Source organism: Eptesicus fuscus, chromosome 7 (genome assembly GCF_027574615.1).
Source record: "Eptesicus fuscus isolate TK198812 chromosome 7, DD_ASM_mEF_20220401, whole genome shotgun sequence".
NCBI lineage: Eukaryota > Metazoa > Chordata > Mammalia > Chiroptera > Vespertilionidae > Eptesicus > Eptesicus fuscus.
In genome coordinates this window covers 10,550,779-10,575,212 of record NC_072479.1, presented here as the reverse complement: position 1 = coordinate 10,575,212, position 24,434 = coordinate 10,550,779, and the positions used below count along the sequence as shown (strand labels likewise).

Genomic DNA, 24,434 nt, shown 5'->3' with positions numbered 1-24,434 from the left:
TGTGCTCCTAAAAGTGACTGATTATTGGCTGTTAAAAATACTAGTGATTTTCATATATCAGGAAAATAATACTAAACTTTGGAAGAGAAATTTAGAACTAGTGCCATCAATCTCTATTGCAAGTATTTGGAAACCTCATGTCTACATTTAAAAAAACAGCCGTGTACAGTATCTCCTTATTCTTCTCTATTCTGAAGAGTTTCCTTTTATTTTAATTACTAGTATAAAGGAAATCTTTCCCCCGTTAGTGTCACAACAGTATTATTTCCCTTTTTTTTTCTTTGCAAAATGTATATTACTTCAGTTATGTTACAAGTTGTGAAGTTAACCTTGAAAAACAATTCTTCATAAGAAAAAGTAATCCCAGAGTTACAAACAAATAACTTTTAAGTAAGCATTTGGGGCAATTGATTGATAAATTAACAACTGTCTTAATTCATAAACTCAGGCTACTTTCAACCTGTTGTCACTGTCCCTTTATTTTCAGCAGTAAAGGATATATCAGATTTTCTTTATTTTTTTGGGGTGGTATATATGTGTGGAATATTTTTTATATAGCTTATAGTAAGGTAACGGAGAGAATTAAAAATAGTTCCAAAGAGGGGATTGTGATTTTATAGCAAAGAGGGCACATGAGAAAGGAGTACATTGTTTCTTGTAGTCTATTTTTCATAGTCTGTTTCAGACACGTGAATAGAGACTGACTTTCAGTAAAATGGACATAAGTAGAGCCATAGATAGAATCAGAAAAATCAAGAAATCAAGAATCAGGAAGAAACTGAAAATGAGTTGGGGGGAAAACCTCCAGAATTCAACAAATGGGGGGAAAACCAGATGGAGGTAAGAAGCAAAAACAACTGGAAAATTATTTAGCTGGGAAATGAGGAAAGGAGAGTTACAGAGTTTTTATGATGTTAAACTCTCTTAATTAATCAGGACTTGATTAATGTCTTTTATTTTAAAAAATAGTTCTAATTTAATCTGGATTATGTGACATGTACATTTTATTTCTAAAGTGAAGACTCCTACCTTTGGTCCATTTTAGAATGGTGGTAGGAAGTACTTAAGTCAGATGCTGCTATTCTTTAAACCCATCAGTCCTTCAGTTCTCCTGGATTTTTGTTTTCCTGTCTTGTGTTAGGGATTAACGGGATGTTCTAAGTGGGAGGTGTAGTTACAGCATCAATTCAGAGTGGAGCTAACCTGAAAATTCTGCTGTTTTAAGGGTTGGAAGGTTGTGTGTTGGTACATGCTGCTCACATACTTGATAATAACCTTCAGTGTGCTTTGCTGACGACAATGGATTGCAACACTTAGAGAAATTTCCAGTTAGTATTTACATGCACTGATTTATGATTTCATTTAATGTAACTTGGAATGTTTACTTGATCTTGAGAATGACTGAGGGGAATCCTTCTTCAGTTTGTTCATGGCAATGCCCTCCAGAGAAAGAAACGAAACGATGGCAGCAGTGACCTTTCCCATGCCACCTTCCCTTCTTCCTCTGGCTCCTAACTCTGTACCTCTAATGAAGTTCTAAACAGTTTCTCTGGCATGCATTCTTGGTATCTCTTGTTCTTATAGATTCAAAGTAGCTTGTTTTTCTAATCACTTTTTCCACAGATTATGGGATCTTACTTTCATAGTGTCAGATTCACAAATGCTAGTTGGGGGTAAATTTTTAAATTTGAACTTTTTCATGTTATTTTAGTAATGGAGTTTGACTTCCTCTTATACTTTATTATTTGGGTAGAGTGTTGCTAAGGATAGTTATATAGCGCTAAAATTTCATTAGTGATGGCCTTGAAATACTCCCCTGATGTCACAAATATACCATTATAAACATTCCACAAAACCAGTAGGTTTCAACCCTGGCTGTATATCAGAATCTCTTGTGGAAGCATTGAGAAATACCAGTATCTAGATCTTACCCCAGACTAATGACATCAGAAGTGAGATGAGGGGATGGCCACTGGTTGATTTTTTGTTTTTTGTTTTTTTGTTTTTTAAGCTCCTCAGATGATGTTACTGTATAGCTAAGTTTGAAAACTCCTTATACTAAACCAATATTCCGTAAATGAGCATGTATCCAATAATTCAGATGAGATCTCAGATTTTGAAGATTTACAGAAGTTTTTTGTAGAAATTACTTTAGATGATTTCACTTAACTCTGAGCTGCTGCATTCTCCCAGGCATGTGCTTATTAATAGTTATCTGCCAAGCAGGGCCTTTGGAGGTGACCGTTTTGTTTCATGAAGTTATAATAGGCAGGTAAAGGAGAGCTCACCTCAATTCATGTAGCTGTTTTTTGAAAATCCTTTCAGAAGTAAGGCCTCAGACTGGTAAATTTGAAAAAAAGAAAGAAAAAAAAAAAACCCGTAGGAAACTAGGTGGTTAGGGAGCTCAAAGATCTTTTGCAGTGGGAATATAATTGTCTGTTTAGAACATCAACAGAAGGGATATCATTGGGTTGGCAGCATTTTCAGGGTCCTAAAGAACATACTTGAAAAATCAGGTAATGGTTGAAGTGTTTGGAATAATGGAATAAGTTTTCTTCAAGTAAATTTTCAAGTGCATGCTATATTTTAGGTATTATTGAAAATGAGAAAGTGCATATTATAAATGGCAATGATCAGAGTGAAGCAAGTGTACAGTAACCAGCCTTAAATTTCTTATAATTGTAAGAGTATCAGCTCTATTTAAATAAAGTGTAGACCTAGAACTACGTTCGTCAGAATTACCTGGGTACTTCAAAAATGTTGGGCCTGTTTCCAGACCCATTGAATGAGAATCTCTGGTAGAGAGGCTCAGAAATCCTTTTTGATAAGCTCCCATCTGATTCTGATGATTATTAATATTTGAGACCCCTGTGCTGAGCTCTGCAGCTTCTTTGTATAAGGACTTTTTCCATGCAGGCAATATTGTGGGTGTATTAAATTTGTATCTTTAAAATAAAAATTAAAAGATATATTTATTCTTCCATGTCAGCAAGCAGATCTGATATCATTAGGAAAAGTTGTGTTGGCTTTGGCTTGCAACTCTTTGGCAGGAATTCAGCGAGAGAATTTACAGAAAGCCATGGAACTGGTGACAATCAACTACTCTTCTGACCTGAAGAATCTGATTTTGTAAGTTTTAATGTACAATTAAACATGTATAATGGTCATATGAGATAAGACAGCTGTTTCATAAGGGCCTTTTAATAGTGATTCTGTTTATTTTACTGTCTGCTATTTAAAATCAGGCAAAACACAATTAAGCAACTTTTAATTTATTTTTATTGCTAAGTATATATTTCTTGGAATAAATTTATAAACCAGTGTGTTTAAATCAGTTACTGATGTTTTAAACATTTTTCCAAAGGGTACCCTCTAAGGCTTCATTGGTATCTACTAGCTACATATGACCTTTTAAGTTTAAGCTAGTAAAAATGAAATAAAATTGAGTTCTTCCGTTTCACTAGCCACTTTGCAAGAGCTCAAAAGCCACTTGTAGCTCCTGGCTAATATTGGACAGTGTAGACATAGAACATGTCCATCATCTCAGAAAGTTCTGTTAGTGCTGCTCTGGAGCACCGGTCACCAACCTTTCGGACCTCACGGACCAGCAGTGGTCCGCAGAACACCGGTTGGTGACCACTGCTCTAGAGAAGGGTCGTTACCTTTGTGAAAGCTGTCATAAATAAACCTCAGGTGTGATTCAGTTACATACTCTGGCCAGAACATCCATTCCAGAAAACATATATGTAAAAGTCTCTATGCTTCTACGGTATCTTCAAACTCCAAGGAACCTTGTGTGCAGGTTTGAAATAAATTTGGTGTAAGAAAAACCCACTGTGGACTACTGTCACCACACAAGGACTGCTCCCTGTCCAAGATACCTCTAAGATTTGGAAATTCCAGACAACCCTTATAATAAGTTATTCTAGAGAACACATGCTAGGAATAGGAAGTCTCTATTGCACTTTATCGTATTATGTTCTAGAAGCAGTTAGAGCTAACTGATCCTTTTCAGTCTCTCTTTAGCTTCCAGCTGTTTCTTCTGATTTTTCTTGTAGCCCTGGATGATTCCATTTGTTTTTGGACTGGCCTTGGGGTATGCAATTGGGGGATGGAGGATGGGGCTACTCACCTGTGCTTTGTTACATTGGCATAAGTGTCTTTGTGACAGAGCCAGTGATACCTGTTTCCTATTAATAATCAAATAAGATGATTTCTCTTTTAAGTGAAAATATTTGCTTCATATATGATCACAACTGTGATTTCTGGCCTTAGTTTGCAGCACCTAGGATGTCTCTAATCTCAAGTTATAATCTCCAAATTTTCCTTTTAAAAAAGAGAGAGTAAAGGATATAAATGTAACAGAGTTGACCACACATTATCAGGTTTTGAAACTGGGTGATAGGTACATGGAGATTTAGTAATAATTTTCTCTATTCATGTAAATTTTGAAATTTTCCTTAATAAAAAGTGAATCAGCAAAAGTCATACTTTAATATTAACCAATAACTAAAATTTATAGAGCAGTAAGCCATGTATCAGGCACTTTCAAACTGATTGATATGAATTAAGTCTCTTAATTCTTTCCCCAACTCTAGGAATTAGGTACCATTATTAGCTCCATTTTAAAGGTGGCAAAGCTGAGACATAGAGAGGTAAAGTAACTTGCCAAAGTCATGTAGCTTGCAAAATGAGTAGTTAGATGTAAATATGTCAGTAATTACAAGATGAATAGGTAAGATATCGATTGTCCACATGAATATAATCATTCATTTATTCAATGAAAGAATGCCTGCTATATGCCAGATGCTAAAGATGCTTTGAACAGATGCATAAAATTTTCATCTTCTGGACCTTCAACCTTAATGGGGAGGAGTTAATAAACATGTGAACAAGTAAGATGTTTGCAGATAATGATAAACCCTGTGAAGAAAATAAGACAAGTATAAGCAGAGAGTGAATGAGTGGGAGACTTCTTTAATGAGGAGGGTTAGGAAATGGCTTACCTATCAGAATGAGAAATAATAGGTGATTATTTTGTGTTCTAAAACGTGGCCCTTTGAAACATAAATTTTTTTCTACCTTAGTTGTATTGATAGAAGAAATTTAATTGGTCTCTTCTGATGTGTATTAGTGCATGAAGATTTCTCAGAAATAAATATACCATGACAGCTGGTAAATGAAGTTGCAGAGCAGAGGACAGCTTTCTAAAAAGCTGAGGCTCGTTTGATTTATCAAAATTGAAGACGCAGGTTTAGTTTCAGAAATTATTGTTGAGGAATCCCTACAGCCAACCCCTATTTCACCTCTCCAAAAAATGTGTAGCAATCTTTTCATCTCTCACTATTATAAAGAAGGTTTTGAGAATGGAAATGGTAAGTATAACCCTATTCAATTTTCCTTTCTCATTTTCATAATAAAAAGTAAAAATGCAGAGAAAGAGACACGTTTACAGTTTTCTCCATTGGCTCTTAAGATTTTCCAGAGAAAAGTGAACCTGACTTGCATGAAAAAATGTTTGCAAAATTGTGCGCACTGATTTGATAGCAGCAATAATGCTATCAAATAATGCTATAAACAAGCAAACATAATGCTTGTGGGTTATGTTTTTCAAATTGCATGTTTGGCATTCAAGTAATTCTTCTGTATGTTGGGTAGGTATCTGTTGACTGATCAGAACAGGATGCGAAGTGTTAATGACATTATGCCCATGATCGGTGCTCGATTTTATACTCAATTGGATGCTGCTCAAATGAGGAATGATGTGATAGAGGAGGACCTTGCAAAGGTAAAGAGGGCATTTAAGAGCCTGTATACAGGCTTGCGTCTCTGTGTATAAATCAATAAAAAGCATATTAATTATTGTGCAGGATATAGTGCATAGTTGGCTAAGATTGCACATATTTTTGCCCACACTTAATGATTAGTATTTTAATTTCTTATGTGGCACTTGTTTTCTTCTTTTTGTTCATGGTCTTGCTACATTCATTTGACAAAAATCTTGATTTTTTTTTTCCACGTGAATTATTTTAACACAACTTTTAAAAATGACCAGCTGTATAATCTTGAGTATTACTATTGAATGGCATGGGCACATTGTATTTAAAAGTATAACCAGAAGGTTGGAATATTAGGATTTGTTGGTTAAAGGTAATATTGGTGCGGGGTACCAATTTTTGTAAACTTTTGCTTTTATATTCAGTTAGCTGGAACATTAATATTCTGTCTCTTTTTAAACTGTTTTATAGGAGGTTCAAAATGGAAGACTGTTTAGGCTTCTAGCAAAATTGGGAACAATCAATGAGAGGCCGGAGTAAGGATTTACAGTATTTTATACCACGCTTTCAATCAAGGGCATGATTTTGCATAATAAGATTGGGTATACCTTATCCTTAACTGGTTTTATTTGGAAAAGGGAAAAATTCTCATGTGAAGTAACTTTAAGCCTATTGTTAATCATTAATTAGGGGGCTGTTTTTAAACTACAGCCTAGGCATGGTTGTCCTGAAGAATTTCACATACATATGTACATAAAGAAAATATACTGTGTTAGATCTCCAGTGTGGTTTGCACATAAGTGGACAGTTGATGGTGATCAGTACTGCCTTAACCCTGTCTCCGTTTTGAAGTTTGGTCAATTCAGGTCAGATTAGAGATTTTGGAAATCTCTAATTGCTGCATGTCTCTTGTCTTCTGTTTCATATCCGTGCTATCACCGTCTTACATTATTTGCCATTTAGTTCTGCCTCATTTGTAAGTTAATCATATGTTCAAGAAAGAATCAGAATTGATGTTTGAACTGCTTAACTATCAAAGACAGCTAGGGCAGTATCACAGCTATTGTGACTGCAGTGTAAATTACAGTTCAGGAATGTTGCTTCTGTTCATAGAAATAGATAAATGTCTTTACTTGAGGGATTTTTTTTGACTATGGAATTCAAGTTCACTTATATTTCTTCAAGTTTAAAAGACTCAGTATTTTTGCTAATAATTTTTTCTAAATAAAGAGAACATGACTATGTTGAACCATATTTTAGGAACTCTTATGTTTCTTCTGGCACTTACCTCTTTATTTTTAAACTAGAGGCCTGATGCATGAAATTCGTGCAAGGGGCTTGGCCCTCGCAGCTGCAGCGGCTTGCCTCGGCCCTTGCAGCCCCGGCTTTGTCCGGAAGGTCGTCCTGAATGTCAGACGTTTGGCCGTCGGTCTAATTAGCATATTACGCTTTTATTATTATAGATGTATGCTTATGATACTTTTTCTTGATTTTTTTTCATCCTTTAACTAAGCAAACGATTTTATCCTGTGAAAGATGCTTCAATTTTCATATCTCTTCCCTTAACTGAACACACACACAACCAGTTAATCCATAAATTTTGAGTAAATCTTTAATTAGTGTTGACATTTTTATAACAAGGTAAATATTGTTAATAGCTGCATCACTTAGTAATCATAACTATTTCTTTTATATTTTATTTTTGTTTTCATGGAGTTAATAATGATCTTATATGGGAAACTATTAAACAAATGAAAAACTACTTAACGCCAGTTCATTCCAAACTCTCTGCCTGAGTTATAAAACACCTTTCCATGGGGTCAAAAAAAATAGGTAGCCTATAGTTTCTCTTTTTTTCTCCCCCTCAGAGAAATTGCCCCTGGAGTCTCTTTCCTCCTGATCCTATCTGGGCTGGTTGCACTTTTCAGCCTGCTCGCACTCACACTTTAGAACTGGAACTTCCCTTCACTATTATCCTGGGAATTTTCATTGTCTCTCCCTTTGTGTTGGATGTCCTGTTTCTTGCCTTTTTCCTTGGTTTATTCTTTTTTTATTTAATAGAGCATACTCTCCTGTAGCTTCCTGAGAAAGGTGAGTTTTTTGCCAGTCTGAAAATATCTTTTTTGCTACTTTCACACTTTATTAATAGTATGATTGGGTGTACAATTTTAGATTGTCCTCAGAAAATTATTTTTGTTAATTAAATATTTTGAGTAGATTATATATAAATACATTTTTTAAAAGCAGAAAATGGTTTACAGTAAAAATAAAATCTCTCTTTTATACTTGATATGCCCAATCTCCCCAGTTTCTGCCACCAAACTTTATTAGTTTCTTATACACACGTCCCAGGTTATGACTATACTGGAGGCCCAGTGTATGAAATTTGTGCACTCGGGGGGGGGGGTGTCCCCTCAGCCCGCCTGTGCCCTCTTGCAGTCCAGGAGCCATCGGACATCCTTAATGTTGCCACAGAGGTGGGAGAGGCTCCCGCCACTGCTGCTGCCCTCGCCAGCCGTGAGCCCAGCTTTTGGCTGAGCGACGCGCCCCCTGTGGGAGCACACTGACCACCAGGGGGCAGCTCCTGCAGTGAGCGTCTGAGTCCTGGTGGTCAGTGCGTGTCATAGCAGCTGGTCTTTCCAACATTCGGTTGATTTGCGTATTAGCCTTTTATTACTAGTATGCTAGGGGCCAGCTACACAAAATTTGTGCATCCCCATGCGGGGCGGGGTGGGGCTCAGCTCAGCCTGTGACCTCTCACAGTCCAGGACTCCCCGGGGATCGGGCCTAAGCTGGAACTCAGACATCCCTCTCACAGTCCAGGACTCCCCGGGGATCGGGCCTAAGCTGGAACTCAGACATCCCTCTCACAGTCCAGGACTCCCCGGGGATCGGGCCTAAGCTGGAACTCAGACATCCCTCTCACAGTCCAGGACTCCCCGGGGATCGGGCCTAAGCTGGAACTCAGACATCCCTCTCACAGTCCAGGACTCCCCGGGGATCGGGCCTAAGCTGGAACTCAGACATCCCTCTCACAGTCCAGGACTCCCTGGGGATAGGGCCTAAGCTGGAACTCAGACATCCCTCTCGCAGTCCAGGACCCCTTGCTCCTTACTGCCTGCCTGCTGTGGAGGCATGAGAGGCTCACACCACCTCTTTGTGCTTGCCAGGGGTGAGCCCAGCTTCTGGTTGAGCCAGGGGTGGAGTGGGGTGTGGCGGGGAGTGTGGCTCAACCAGAAGCCGGGCTCGCTGCTTCTTAGTGCTGAACCCACCCACTGGGGGGGGTGATCTGGGGCCAGGCTGACTGGGGGAGGGGCTGGGGGAGGTTGAGGCACTGCGGTCGCACCCTGTCCAACCTCTGCAGAGGCTCTGCGACTGCGCAGCCCCCTCTCCTGCCCCCTCTGCAGAAGGAGGGGCCGTGGCGCTGGGACCACACCTTGGCCTCTCCCACAACCTCTGCAGGAGGCCACTGGGCCTATCAGGGGAAGGCGCCGCCCCATCACCCTGCTGCTGCTGCCACTGCTGGCTGCTGTGTCTGCCTGCCCTCACTCGGCCCTCGCAGCCACCACGGCTTTGTCCAAGAAAGAGTTCTGGATGTCTGGAAGATGTCTGGTCTATCCAGTCTAATTAACATATTACTCTAATATTTACACTCACATCCCACCATCAATTTTTAATATATACAAACTATAAACTACACAATTGCTTTTTTTGTATATGGCTTATTTTCTCATAACAATGTATTTTGGAAATCATTTTTATAGATATGTTTAGTGTATTCTAAACATAACTGTCAATGGTTTACAAATATGACAACATAGTCCTCGTAACAACCCTGTGATGCAGGTGTTGTTAGTATTCCCATTCAACAGAGAATTGAGACATAGAGAGAAAAATACCTTGTCTAAAACCACAAAATAAGTATATGAGCCCGATTCGAATCCAGGCCGTATGGTTCCACAGTCTGTGCTCTTAACCAAATATTTTATGCTTCCTCATAATTTATGGCCATTTAATAGGTCATCCTATGGATGGATGCAGTATTTCTCTAGTTCCTATTGATGAGCACTTGGGTTGTTTTCAGTCTTTTGTGCCAGTATTAATAATGTTGTAGGGACTCATTTAAATTCTTAATTTTGTGTGTGCATAAATATAGGTCCAATTGTGATTGTTAGGTCAGTGGGAATGTCCCTATAATTTGATAGCTATTACAGAAGGTTTACAATGCATGAGAGTCTATCACTAACAATACTTTTTTCAAACTTTTTGGATTTTTGTCAACTTGATAAATGCAGTTTTATTTTGTATTTTATTCTTTTAAAAAAATTCTTTATTGTTGGTAGTATTGACCCCTTCTAGCCTGCCCCTGCCCCTTGCTCCACGCCTTCACCACCCTATAGTCTATGTCCATGGGTTATGCATATATACATACAAGTTCTTTGATAACTTCCCACCCACTGACCCTACCCGCCTTCCCTCTGAGATTCCTCAGTCTGTTCCATGCTTCTATGTCTCTGGATCTATTTTGTTCATCAGATTATTTTGTTCATTAGATTCCACATATGAATAAGATCATGTGATACTTGACTTTCTCTGACTGGCTTATTTCCCTTATTTATTTACTAGCGTTCCCGTTGCAGGAAAAATCCTGCAATAGGATTTCCTGCTGCACTCTACCCCGCCTCCCCTCCGCCCTTGTCGCCCGCCCCACCTTCTCCTCCAGCCTGCCTGCTTTTCCGTTCGCCCCCAGCCCGCCTCTGTCCTTCCTCCCTTGTCGCCCGCCCCACCTTCTCCTCCAGCCCGCCTGCGTTTCCCTTCGTCCCCGGCCCCGCCTCTGCCCCACCCTTGTCACCTGCCCCGCCTTCTCGGCCAGCCCGCCTGCGTTTCCCTTCGCCCCCGGCCCTGCCTCCGCTCCGCCCTTGTCACCCGCCCCGCCTTCTCCACCAGCCCACCTGCGTTTCCCTTCGCCCCCGGCCCTGACTTCGCTCCTCCCTTCTCCTCCCCCCCTCCCCCCCCCCCCTTGCTTGCTTCTTCGAAGCTTTACTCCCTTCTGCAGCTCTTGGCTTCTTTCCACGCTGTCTTGATATGCAAATTAGCCACCATCTTTGTTGGGGTAATTTGCATACTTGTCCTGATTGGTTGGCGGGCGTGGTTTGGTTGGTGGGCGTGGCTTATGTGTAGCGAAGGGTGCGGTTAATTTGCATATTTGTCTATTATTAGATTAGATTTGTTTGTTTGTTTATTTATTCTTAATAAGCATATTGCCTATCGGTTGTTTTTTATTCATTTTTGTCCTTTTCTGTCCTTTGCTCATTATTATTTTTAATTGGATTGTCTGGTTTCTGTGATATATAGGATCAAGAGAGATTTGCCCTGTGATTTTTTTAAATTTTAATTTAATTTTATTTTGACTGCTTAATTTTTCCCATGCAGGCATTTATATATGTAGCCTTTAGATTTTGAGTCATAGTTAGGAAGGTCTTTTCCATTGTAAGATTATGAAGGAATTATCTCATGGTTTCTTCTAGAATACTTAGGGCTTCTTTTTTTTTATATTAAATTACTTATATATTTGGGATTTCTATAGGATATAAGGTAGGAATCCCAGAAGACTATTCAGTGGTCCAAAAACTATTTATTGACTAGTCTAGCTTTATCCCACTAGTTTAAAGCAGCATCTTTTATACTGTTTTAATGATTGACATTTTAAAACCTACTAGTGTTAGTTCTTTCTTATGTCCATTTTATTTTGTGTTGTTTTTATTGTTTTCCTAAAACCATTTAGTATTTTGTATAAATTCTATAATTATCTTGTTTTAGTTTTAAAAAAATCAATAAACCTGAAGGTATTTTTATTGAGAAGATAACATAATAGATTTATTAATAAACTTCAGGACCATTTGTGTTTTTAGATGACGAGTTCTCTTAACCAAGATAATGGCATGTCATTGTATTTTTTTGACTTCTTTATATAGTTATATCACAAGAAGTTTATTCTTAGGTATTTTTTCTTATTGCTATTATAAATCGGAGTTTCCCCCCAATTTTGTCTTCTGGACTGCTTGTTACCAACTGTACATGAAAATAATAGATTTCTATAAATTTTATGCCCTATTGTCTTGCAGTTTTTCAGTAGATTCTCTTGGGTTTTCTGATATATGGTCATGTGTACAAATATTGTTAGTTATATTTCTTCCTTTTTAATTTCTATACTTTTAATTCCTCTTGAGTGATTTGTATTAACTAGTACCTCTAGTAGTACATAGCTGAGTAATAGATGATCATCTCATTCAGAATTTGAGGCATTGTTCCATAGTCTTTTTAACTTCTAGACAGATTTAAAGCCATTTTCTTTCCAAATCCTTCCCCTTCCCACCATGTTTTAGGGTCTTTTCTTTATCACTGATGTTCAGAAATTCATACTGATGTGCCTTGGTGTTAATTAATTTAATTAATTCTGCTAAATCAACACGTGAGCCCTTTTCATCTTGGAAACTTGTGTTCTTTCCTTCTAGGAAGTTGTAGTCATTGTTTCTTCTATAATTTCTTTTCTCTTTCTGGAATTCCCATTGTTCAGATGTTAGAATTTGCAACTGATTTTCTAATTTTCTCTTCTATTTACTGTATCATATCTTTTTGTTATACTTTCTAGGCAATTATCTCAAGTTATTTTGTCTAAAATTAAATGTTTTTCCAGTTTTTCTTTCAGTTTTTACATTTCTGCAATCATATTTAATTTTCAAGAACTTTTAGCACTCTGTTTCTCTCTTACAGCATCTAATTTTTGTTTCTCTAAGGCTGTCAATTAGGGATTTTTGGTTTTAAGTTTGTTCTGTTTCCTGCAATATCTCATAGGAAACGATTTGCTTTACTTTGTTTTATTCTCCAAAGCATTTTTGATGCTTGGCTGTCTATTTATACTAAAAGTGAGGTTCTATCCCTGGCTGGTGTGTCTCAGTTGGTTAAGCATTGTCCCATGCACTGAGAGATTGCTGGTTCAATTCCTGATGGGGGCACATGCCTGAGCTGTGGGCTCAGTCCTCAGTAGGGAGCATACAAGAGGCAGCTGATCAGTGTTTCTCATTGATGTTTTTCTCTCTCCCTCTCTAAAATAATATAAGTAAGTAAGTAAGTAAATAAATAAATAAATCCTCTACCTATATAAAAGACTAATATGCAAATTGTCCCCACGGGAGTTTGACTGAGAGACCGATCGCTCGCTATGGCATGTGCTGACTACCAGGGGGCAGTGTAGAACGAAGGGAGGCTCCGGCTGGCAGCCAGAAGGCTCCGATCAGCCCTGATCACCGGCCAGGCCTAGGTAACCTACCCGTGCACGAATTTCATGCACCAGGCCTCTAGTATATGATAAAAGCCTAATATGCTAAGTGTACGGTCGTCTGGTCGTCCATTCAACCAATCAAAGCATAATATGCTAATGATATGCTAAGGCCACTCAACCACTCACTATGATGTTCACTGACCACCAGGGGGCAGATGCTCTGACCGGTAGGTTAGCTTGCTGCTGGGGTCCAGCTGATTGGGACTGAGCGAGATGGGCCAGACATGCCCTGGAGCCCTCCTGCGGTCTCTCCCCGACTGGCCAACCTCCCATGTCCCTCTCCTGCCCCAATTGTGCACCGGTGGGGTCCTTTGGCCTGGCCTGCACCCTCTCGCAATCTGGGCTGAAGGTCCGTCCCTCCTCCCCCCCCCCCCCCCCCCCCCCCCCCGAGTGAATGAATTTCATGTGCCGGGTCTCTAGTAAATAAATAAAATGAGGTCCTAAAAAACTAATGGGAGCCAAAACCGGTTTGGCTCAGTGGATAGAGCGTCGGCCTGCAGACTCAAGGGTCCCGGGTTCGATTCTGGTCAAGGCATGTACCTTGGTTGCGGGCACATCTCCAGTGGGGGGTGTGCAAGAGGCAGCTGATCGATGTTTCTCTCTCATCGATGTTTCTGGCTCTCTATCCCTCTCTCTTCCTCTCTGTAAAAAATCAATAAAATATATTAAAAAAAAAAAAACTAATGGGAAGCTCCTTGTGGAGGCAGAAATTGTGACAAAGCAGAATGTGTGATACTGTTAGGTATGACTTTTGTGTGTTTTTTTTGGTAGGCTTCCAAATGTCCATATTTCTGTTGGGCAGGTCAGCATATCCAGAAGAGAATCTTCCAACCTTCTCTCTGTAGTATAAACCCCATAGCCAAGGTTTGGGAAGGCAAGGAGGGGAAAGTGTTGGTTGAATTGTCTCACCCACCACTCCTCAGTTCCTGATTTTGTGCTTTGCCTGTTATACCGGAGGCTGGAGATGCTCTGTGCACCCTGTTTAGGAAGATGCCTGGTTGAAAGATGGGTTATCTGTTTGCTGTGTATGGAACCTTTTATTACTCTGTTGTTTCCAGCCTCAGTTCACACCAGGACCTTTAAGCAATACCTAATGATGTCAGCCACTGAGCCTCACTGTTATGGCTGGCTTCTGTGATCTCCTCTTTTTGTGCTCCCTGTAGCATTAGGGTTCAGTTTTCAGTTCTGCTAAGTCATCCCACTTACCTGTCTGCTTTCTACCTTTCCAAATTTCTGTGATTTGTGTGTGTGTGTGTGTGTGTGTGTGTGTCTGTGTATCTGCTGTTGTTGCTCCTGATTCCTTTGTCCTTGTGTGTTTACAACCTTTTAAAGACATTTATTATAGATTTGGTGGGGGTTTGAAAGGAAAAAGATAAATGGGTGTGTTTAATCAATTTTAATTGTAAGTCCCTGGAATGATCTTTGTAAAGTACACATATAATTGTGTTTAGCCATGTAGTGCCCCCCCCCCCTTGTTCTTAGAATGCAGACTAATGTTTTTCTTTTCCTTTTTTTTTTAGACTACTGTTTTAACATGACCTAAGGCTGCATAATCTGACCTCTCCTTATCTTTGCTTCAGATCTGCCTTTTTTGCTTTTAATTTTCTCCTCTCTTTTTTCTCTCACTCATTGTCCTAGTGTTTTCTTTCTCCTCCTTGTCCTTAACTCTCTAACCCTCCCTTTGTACTCCTTTTTTTCCCCTCTAGTTTTTTCTCCTCCAACCCCACCCAGCCACACTGACCTTTCTTAGTTTCTTAAATGATCTTTTGCAAATATTGATGCCTTTGACTAAGGAGCATCCTTCCTCTGGGAAGAGCATCCACTGCTTCCTGTGGAAAGCTATCTTTATCTTACAGAAGAATTCATGTTTCTATTCTGTACTATATCTCTTCTTCTGAATTGCATTATTTAAATATGCAGTTACAACTTTTTTGGGTTATTTGAATGTTTGTTTTCCTTACTGGACCATAGTTCCAAAGGCTGCTGAAAACTAGTAATCTGGTCAGATCTCTAGTACTTCACAACACACTATCTTTTTAAAAAAATTTTTTTTATTGATTAAAGTATTACATATGTCTTCTTTTTCCCCCACTGGCCTCTCCCTGGCCACTCCCACTCCCCCCACTCCAGCACATGCCCTCACCCCCCTGGTGTCTGTGTCCATTGGTTATGCTTATATGCATGCATACAAGTCCTTTGGTTCATCTCTAGCACCCCTCCCCCCACCTTCCCTCTGAGGTTTGACTGACAGTTCGACACTCTGTATCTGGATCTGTTTTTGTTCATCAGTTTATGTTGTTCATTATATTCCACAAATGAGTGAGATCATGTGATATTTACCTTTCTCTGACTGGCTTATTTTGCTTAGCATAATGCTCTCCAGGTGCATGCATTTGGTTGCAAATGATAGGAGTTCTTTCATTTTTACAGCAGCGTAGCATTCCATTGTGTAGATGTACCACAGTTTTTTAATCCACTAATCTGCTGATGGGCACTTAGGCTGTTTCCAAATCTTAGCTATGGTGAATTGTGCTACTATGAACATTGGGCACAGCACACTTTCATATCATCACATGCGAGTAGGAAACCAAAATCTACCCCCTTTTTGTTTCCTAAACAGGTTGCTCTTTTATGCTCACCAATAAAAACATACCTGACCATCTCTCTCTACTCTGTAATCTGAGGGTGGGGGGGGGGGAGGGAAAGGATAATCTCTAACCTATTTCTAAAGATATCTAAAGACATTTCCTCCTTCCCCATTTTATCTAATGATAGGGGCTTAAATAAGGAAGTTATTCTAAAATAGGGATGTATATGAGGTGATTGCCCTTGAGAATTTGAAACTGATATTCATATACTTGCATGTTAAATGAAATTATTAAAAAAAAAACACCTGGGCAATATGAGCATAAAAGATGAAAAAAAATTTTTTTTTTAGCCTACCTATAACTTTTGGAGGTACAACCCCCCACATAACACCTTTATTTATTGGAGAAAATAAAATAAAGTTAGTTTTGAGTTAGAAAAATAAACTTATCGCCATGTGGCATATAGTATGAGTTACTGAGGTAAAATATTACCTTCTTCAGGTTTCAGAAGGATCCTACCTGGTCAGAGACCGGCGACCGTTATCTGTTGAAACTCTTTAGGGATCATCTTTTTCATCAGGTGACAGAAGCAGGTGCTCCTTGGATTGACCTCAGTCATATCATTTCTTGTCTTAACAAGGTAATTTGTATCTGGATTTTTAAGACAAATGCTGTCTACAGTTTGTAGAGTTGGATTTTCTACAAATGCTCAGAGACTTAAGAAATTAAGATGTGTTCTATAGTCTACAAGATATTCTATTACTAATTTTTAGATGTCTTAATTTTTTAAAATCCTCACCTGAGGATATGTTTTTATTTTTTATTTTTTTTAGTGAGAAAGGGTAAAGGAGAGAGAGAAACATTGATGTGGGAGAGAATCATCCATTGGTTGCTTCCTGTATGCACCCCAGGGATCAGACCTACAACCTAGGTATGTGCCCTAACTGGGAATCAAACCCGAGACCTTTCAGTGCATGGGATAATGCTCCAACCAACTGAGCCAATCCAGCTAGAGCTCTACTTAATTTTAAGAATAGGATTTTTAAACACCAAAATGTTCATTGTGGGTCTTTTTATTGTGGTACATGTCACAAAATGACTGCCTTCCCAACCCCATTATACTGTATTTTATTTGTATGTTATTTTGTTATATCAAATAAAACAAGTGGGAAAATAGCAAAATAATTCTGTAGTTAAGTATTTTTAAAAAGTTGAATGAATCGTAATGTAAATATCTGTGTTTTTCGATGGTCTTAGGCTCTACAGCAGCAGTTCTCAACCTGTGGGTCACGACCCACAGGTTGAGAACTGCTAACAGGGTTGCCTAAGACCATCAGAAAACACAGATATTTTACATTACGATTCATAACAGTAGCAAAATTACAGTTATGAAGTAGCAACGAAAATAATTTTATGGTTGGGGGTCACCACAACATGAGGAACTGTATTAAAGGGTCACGGCATTAGAAAGGTTGAGAACCACTGCCTTAAGGGGAAAATGTTTTTCTTGGGCAACGAGAGATGAATAATTCTATTAGATTTTAGAAGATAGTATCCATAGTATCAAAGTACCACAACTAAAACTATGTAGAACAGGTGTAAACACTGACAAGTAGATCTGATAGAATAAGGCAGAAATCATTGAAAATTTGAAGAAAGTTCTATTTCATTTCATAAAATAACTAGTGGTAAATAAAATCTATCACAAATCTGAAAGTGTAACAATTTTCTAAATTTGGAAAAGAGAGTAATAAATGAAAAAGGAGGGATGGCCATATTGATGATATAAAAGTTAAAATTTAACATAGCTTTTTTTGTGGAAATAACTGAAATTAACTGGTAACGTTATTTCTAAGTTTGAGTCTTCAGAATTAGTTTTAGACATTTTTAATGAATTAATGAAAGAAAAGGAAAAATGGACATTAAAAACTAAAAATAAAGTGAAGCCAAGATGAGTTTAAGGATTAGTATTTATACTTTATAGATACCTCATGAAAATACTACTGCTGAATCCTTATGGATTAGTGGGTAAAGACTATAAACTGGCATTCACACGGTGGAAAGTGAATGTATGAAAGCATTTGGTAATGTTAATAATGTAAATTAAAACAGCAAGGCACTCATTTGATACGGAGTTGCTACTAAATTGGCACAACTTGTAAGTCAATGGTGTCTGATATACTTTGGAAAGCAATTTGGCTGTATGTAATAGGCTATAAAATTACTCATACTTTCTGATTCAGTGTACTTTTAAGTCTCCTAAGGAAGTAATTCTACAGAAGACAAAAATTAAGTAGATGAAAATGTTCATTGCACTGTAATTGTGATACAAAAAAGTTGGGAGATATTGAGGGAATCATTAAGTTATACTGTATAATACAAGCAGTTAGAAAAAAGCATGAAAGACAGGGAGAAATAGGTCAGCATTTGTGTGAAAAGCGTCTGAGCTAAAAGTGTGTACCTACTGATTGGTGGTATGAAATATTTATGTATATCCAGAAGCAAATGTGACAACAAATTTTAAATGTTTATCATCTTTGCACGTTGTCCTAAAGTAGATAAAGTAGATAATCCTCTGCATGGTATGAACTTCATATTTTTTAATGTATCTGTTTCAGTTAGATGCTGGTGTGCCAGAAAAAATAAGCCTCATTTCCAGAGATGAGAAGAGTGTACTTGTGGTGACTTACAGTGACTTAAAGCGCTGCTTTGAAAACACTTTTCAAGAACTGATTGCAGCTGCCAATGGCCAGTTGTAGTATTTGCTAACAGCACGCAGGATATGGCTGAGGAACTTAACCTATAGCGAATTGCACTACAGCTGAACTGTTTTCATCATCTCATTTCACATCTGGGAAACAAACAGAAGATGAGCAAAGCTGCTTGCATTTCAGTCAGGTACACTGTTACTTGAAAGGAAGAATGTTTCAATCATCTTAAGAGCTGTGGCTGCCATTGGGGCCAAATCCGTGAAGAATTTATTTTAGATTAAGGAGCACCATTAGGCGACTGGTGTTCCAGCTTTGTTTTTTTTCCACTTGTATATGCACTAATTTTAATTTTTTTAAAGACTTTTTTCTGATCTTTGAATTTTTGCCACATTGTATACTTAAGGGAATCTATTTGCAAGGATATTTTTTTGGAAACAATGCTGGACAGCATTTTTGTCACTGAGGGTTGCAGAATTTGCTCTTTTGGGGTTGGGTTGCCCTGAATAATGTAATGGACCAGGTAAATAATTTCACAGTTCAATGTAGCGCTTAATTCTTGTAGGAGTATTGTATACAAGCTCTATATGCCACCCACTGTTAGTTCAAATTGAGATCTTTGTTTTGTTTTGTTTTTAAAGAACACACAAAGAGAAATATCAGTGAATTGTTAGGTATGAATTCCCCTATTACTTGATCTAAATCCTTTCTGTAAAGATTGGATAAACAGTAACTGAAGGAGCACATAGAACTTTTTGCTCCAAATTCAACCAGAGCCTTTTGTAAAAACGGTGTTTCCTGCTAGTCAGATACATTTACATTTATGCAATCTTTTTTAAATAGAAAAAAAATGGAGAAATTGTGTTAAAGGCCTGAAGTTCAGGAGTATATTGCTTTAGCTTCTTTCTAGTTTGCTTTTTTTGTATAAAGTTTTGTTCTTTAAACCACAGCTTTATTATGGTACTTTACACTGGATACAGACACAGAGACTGTTCAGAAGATGAGCTAAACACAGCAGTGGTCTGGCATCAAGAGCTTCTGAAGTTTTATAGCCTGAATCTGGAGGGATAACAATCTGCTGTGCCTTTGCAGTCACTGCTTAGCCCAAAGTCATAGTGCTTTTAATAATAACTATGTGGGATATTCCTGAATAAGTCAATCTCAAAAGTTTGGAATTTTCCTCCTCTTACCTTTCTTAATATTTGGACATGCATTGTCGCCAAACTTGTGTATTCATGGAATTTCTAGTTAATGAAATACTTATACTTTGATACTGAAGACTGCCAAATACATAGGAATTTTCTTTCTTAAAAAACAGTAATGAAGACTGTATATCTCCTTTCCCAGCACTGAATGTTTTACTAGCACTGGGTGCTCACCATGCAACTATGAAGAAAATGTGGAAACTCAAAAGATCAGGAAAGACTTCCAAGCACTTGCAACCGATGTTGTGGTCTTCAATTTTAATGATTATACATATTTGTAGTTTTCAGAGAAGTTTTTAATATTTCTCTGTCCACTTTTTATAAGCTTTAAAATGATTTCCTCTGCCTTGAGATTTGCATCAAGGAAAGGCACCTCTCTTCACCTGAAGCTTTGAAGACTAGAGACACGCTTCTCACATCGTAACGAGCGAGTCCACCTGTGGTAGCATCCGTTGCTAAAAAGAAAATCAATGATTGCATTTGATTTGGATGGATTTTAAAAACATAATGTTTAATATTCAAATGATAATTAACATTTGCCACCGTAATGTTCTTTTTATGTAAAAGGAACAGGAACTTGGAGACATTAACATGCAGAAGTCTTTTATCATAAGCTCATGTATTTGAGGAAGAGCAGCTGTCTTTTTATATGTTTTTTGACAAATCATATTGTAATTCTTTTGTACAAAAAAGAACTACTTGTATTCTAGAAGAAATATGAAATGCTTAATTTATAAGCAGGCTGGAGATTTTTTTCCAATATTGTTTTCTTTGAAAATGAAAGGGGATCATCTATTTTCGTTTTGGGGTCTGGCAACTTTTTGAAAATTTAATTTGTGGACCAATGTTTTGTGAAAGCTAAGGAAGGGCAGGGGTAAAATAGGGCTTGAATTTCTCATTCTGTATAGACCAGCAAACTCCCCTCTGCAAGGCAGGTTCAAATCACAAACCCGAGAATGTTTGTGTTATAAATGCTAGTTTGCTTCAGCCCCTAGTAACCTCAGGACTTGGTTTGAATATAAGACATAGACAGCTGATAAGTTTTCATGAGTAAATATCAACAGCCTGAAAACAGTTGGTGTCAGGTAATACATATTTTTTTAAGCTTTGTTTTATATTTATTTTTCATTTAGTTTTTATTGGGAATGGTTTTCAATAGAACTCTTAGTTCTGCTTAGGTGTTTTTTGGGGGAGCCCTCTTTTCCATAGTGTAATTCCATTTAAGAGGTTGTCTAAAAGTTAGTCTTTTTAATTAATAGGAAGATTTTAATGTTTGAGAATAGTCAAATTAAGGATATAAACTTCCATACCTTCCTGTTATGATAGTTAAAAGCACAGAAAGGACAACCCTTGAAATCATGTAGCGTTGGTCATTTCAAATTTTTGTACCTATTTTAAATTCTGTTAGTGTATTTACTTCATTGTAAATATTTTTGAGGGTACCTTTGTATTTTGCTTTTGACCTTGGTTCTGTGATTTGGATGTCAGCAACTTCCCTAAAAAGCACCAGTATGTTAAGTTCTAATGTCATGATCCCAATATGGGTTATTCATCTTTAATCCTGTTTTCAATCTCTTTGTGTACAGCAGTATTTTTAATAAAGAATTGCGGAAAGAAACTCGACTTTTTTGTTATTGTTACCAGTTAATTTGAAAAGATGATTGGGTGCTGGCTGGTTTGCTCAGTGGTTAGATCGTCAGCCCATGGACCAAAGGGTTGCAAGTTTGATTTCCGGTCAAAGGCATATACCTAAGTTGCAGGTTCCCAAGCCCCTATAGGGGCATGTGCAGAAGGCAACCATTCAATGTGTTTCACATCAATGTTTCCCTCTCCCCCTGCTCCTTCCCTTTCATCTCTCTCTCCCTCTCTTTTACTCTTTCTAGAAATCAATGGAAAAAATATCCTTGTGTGAAGATTAAAAAATAAATAAAAAGATGATTTGTCGAATGATAGGAATTTAAAAGGCTGATGATTTCCTTTCTGTTTTGGAGGTATTTTGGTCTTTGGATGAAATGGTGGTAGATTTATTGACTTATCAAGGTTCTGTTAAATGTCTACTTGGATCTGTTCTAGGCACTAAAAATGCAAATATGAGTACTTGGTACTTACAAAGTGTACAGTTGTGCCCAAACATGTTTATATATTACATGGCTTACAGCAAAGTTTTGGAGAGAAGACCCACTTATGTGAAAGGATGGGAATGATATATAGCCAGTCTGTCAGTCTTTAGCTAATTTACTGTATAGGTGAAGGATGTCTCTTCCCCCAAGTCCTTCAGTAGCACTGTCCTGTGTAATAAAAGTGTAGTATGCAAATTGTCCCCTGGACTGGGAGTTGTCCGGGAATTCGACCAGAAGGCAGGGCTGGCTGGGGGAAGGGAGGGAGTACCCGGGCAGCAGCCAGCAGCTGCTAAGGGACCCTACTGGTGCATGAGTTTCATGCACTGGGCCTCTAGTTCAGAAGATAAGGGTACATTAAAAAACATGGTAAAATGTTAACATTCGTTGAATCTGGGTACTGCGTGTTAATTGTGGAGTGTTGTGGGTTTGTGTGTGTGTGTGTGGGGGGGGGTTTGTACGTTTGAAATGAGTTGAAAAAATACTGTACAGAATAGGAAGTGATAAGGGACTTGGCACAGGTGAAGGGGAACTAGAGTAAAGAAAGGGAATAATTTCAGCTGAAGGAACTGGTCAGTTGGTTTTAGGAATTAAGGGAGAGAATAAGTGTAGAAGGTTTTATATATAGAAGGATCTTGGAAAAAACCCATGGAATCATGTAAATTAAAATTGATCATTGTGGGTTCATGAAGAAGAAGGGAGACTAGTCTGCTCAGAATTGAGGATGTGTTTAGGGATCTTTAAGGTTTAAATTTCTTAGGAGAAAACATTAAAAATGCTGTTAAAGTTAGGCTGATGTTACATCTGATACACTCTGACAAATGGAGATACTACAGCTTTATTGCTTTCATCTCCTGTGCTCGGAATGGTCAAAAACAGTAATCTCTTCCCTACAACCCTTTAGCAAGTGCATGGTTAGGGACCCATCTGTAAAATCCTAATATATAAAAAGCCAGGTGCCATCATAACCTAAATAAACGGACAGGCTAGGGAGCTGAGGGAGCGGGAGTTGATCAATCGGTGGCAGCGGTGACTGGCTGACTGGCGAGGGAGCGGCTGAAAGGCAGACTTCTTGGTCCTCCCACCCTCAAACTCCCCTCCCTAGACACTCCACAAGGAAGAAAGGATACCTCCAGCAGCGCCAGGGGCGACCAGCAGTGACTGCTCTCCCCGTGCCTCCTCCAGGTCACTCGAGCCCCCGCCGCCCGCCCTGCCCCAGATGAAGTGTGATCACTGCACATGGAAGTAATGTAGTAAAAAAAAAAAAACCCAAAAAACATGAGCAAGGGCCCACCTCCAGGAACTCTTGGAGGGCACCCTGACTATTTTAGGGGCTTCAAGTGAGCCGAGGGGATGCAGAGGGGTCGGGAAACCTCCCACAAGGCCGAGCCCTGGGTCTGATCGCCCTCGGAGAATGGGAGAACAAAGGGAGGGGGCGGTTCTGCAAACCCCAGAGGGAATCCAGGGTCCCAGGTACCCTGCCCCACCCGCTGACACTTTCGGTTTCTCCCTGAGTCAGAGGTGCTGCCAGAGAGACCCGGGGCAGGCGCCTGGCACAGCCGCCTCTCCGCGTTTGCCTGTTAGTCTTTGTGTCTGTCTCTGTGTCTGTCAGGCTGTCCGCGAGTTTGCCTCCACTTCTAGAACTAAGCTTCCGGTATAGTGACAACCCGCGAACCCTCATCCCTTTCCTATGGCAGGATACTTGCCCCCCACAGGCTACATCCCTACGCCCCCTCCTCCCTACCCTGTGACCTTTGGGTAACCGGAGCCGGTGCAGCATCCTAGGCCCGGACCGGCGCCAGTGCCTGCCCATGTGCCTGCCCCTGCGACCAGCTTCGCTCTCTTCCCCTCACCTGGCCCCAGTGCCCTGGGGCCTGTTGCCCCCCCTCTTGCCACTGCCTGGGGTGCCTTCTGGCCTTGAATTCTTGGTGCTGATTGATCAGATCCTGATTCACCAGAGAGCTGCGCGAGTGGAAACGCTCCTAGGCTGGGAGACGAGTAACGGATATGAAGTGCGCTTGGGCTGGACAGCCCTGGGTCAGGCCGCTGAAGTGAGCAACTGCTGTGCACGTCTGTGCTGTGGGGCTGTGGGGCCCGCCCGCCCCTTCACGTCCGTCTGGTGGACTCCGGGGACCGAGAGATGGAAGTACAGTGGCCACCAGGCACCACCATTGGCCATGAGCTGCAGACCTGGCATCCCTTCCTCCCAAGTTCTCCATTCAAGATGCCGATCGCCATAGGATCCTGCGAGTGGTGGGGCCCTGCTGGACCTGTGGCTGTGGCAGACACCAACTTTGAGGTGAAGACTCCAGATGAGTCCCGCAGTGTGGGCCGCATCAGCAAGCAGTGGTGGTGGTGTGTGTGTGTGTTGGGGGCGGGGGTGGGGGGGCGGTGTGCTGCTCCAAGAAGCTCTCCCGGATGCAGGTGACTTTGGCTTGCATTTCCCGTGGATCTGGACGTGAGAGTGAAGGCTGTAGTGCTGGGAGCCACATTCCTCATTGACTACATGTTCTTGGAGAAGCGAGGAGGCACTGGGCCCTCTGCCCTCACCAGTTAGAAGGCATCTCAGGGTGAGGACCATCACCTCAGCCAGAACTCAGGATGGTCACTGGCCTGGCCTGGCCCCTCCTCAGAGGCAGCCCTTTCCTCCATGTGCACTGCAGAGGACAGACAGGGATGCCTAAGAGGCTGGGGCCA

The 24,434-nt window shown here is 39.7% G+C and overlaps 1 protein-coding gene and 1 pseudogene across 3 annotated transcripts in view; both read left to right on the top strand.

Moving 5' to 3' along the window:
- Positions 1–21,243, top strand: part of PAN3 (poly(A) specific ribonuclease subunit PAN3) — a 182,212-nt gene extending 160,969 nt beyond the window's left edge. For all 3 annotated transcript variants that reach the window (XM_008158175.3, XM_008158177.3, XM_008158176.3), the window contains 5 exons: positions 2,990–3,129; positions 5,659–5,788; positions 6,249–6,313; positions 16,209–16,347; positions 18,326–21,243. In XM_008158175.3, the coding sequence (XP_008156397.1) occupies positions 2,990–3,129; positions 5,659–5,788; positions 6,249–6,313; positions 16,209–16,347; positions 18,326–18,466 (615 nt within the window). In that variant the 3' untranslated portion in view covers positions 18,467–21,243. The remainder of the gene's footprint in view (positions 1–2,989; positions 3,130–5,658; positions 5,789–6,248; positions 6,314–16,208; positions 16,348–18,325) is intronic.
- A 2,184-nt stretch (positions 21,244–23,427) lies between these two features.
- LOC103301268 (phospholipid scramblase 3-like) lies at positions 23,428–24,294 on the top strand (annotated as a pseudogene).
- Positions 24,295–24,434: the final 140 nt, after the last annotated feature.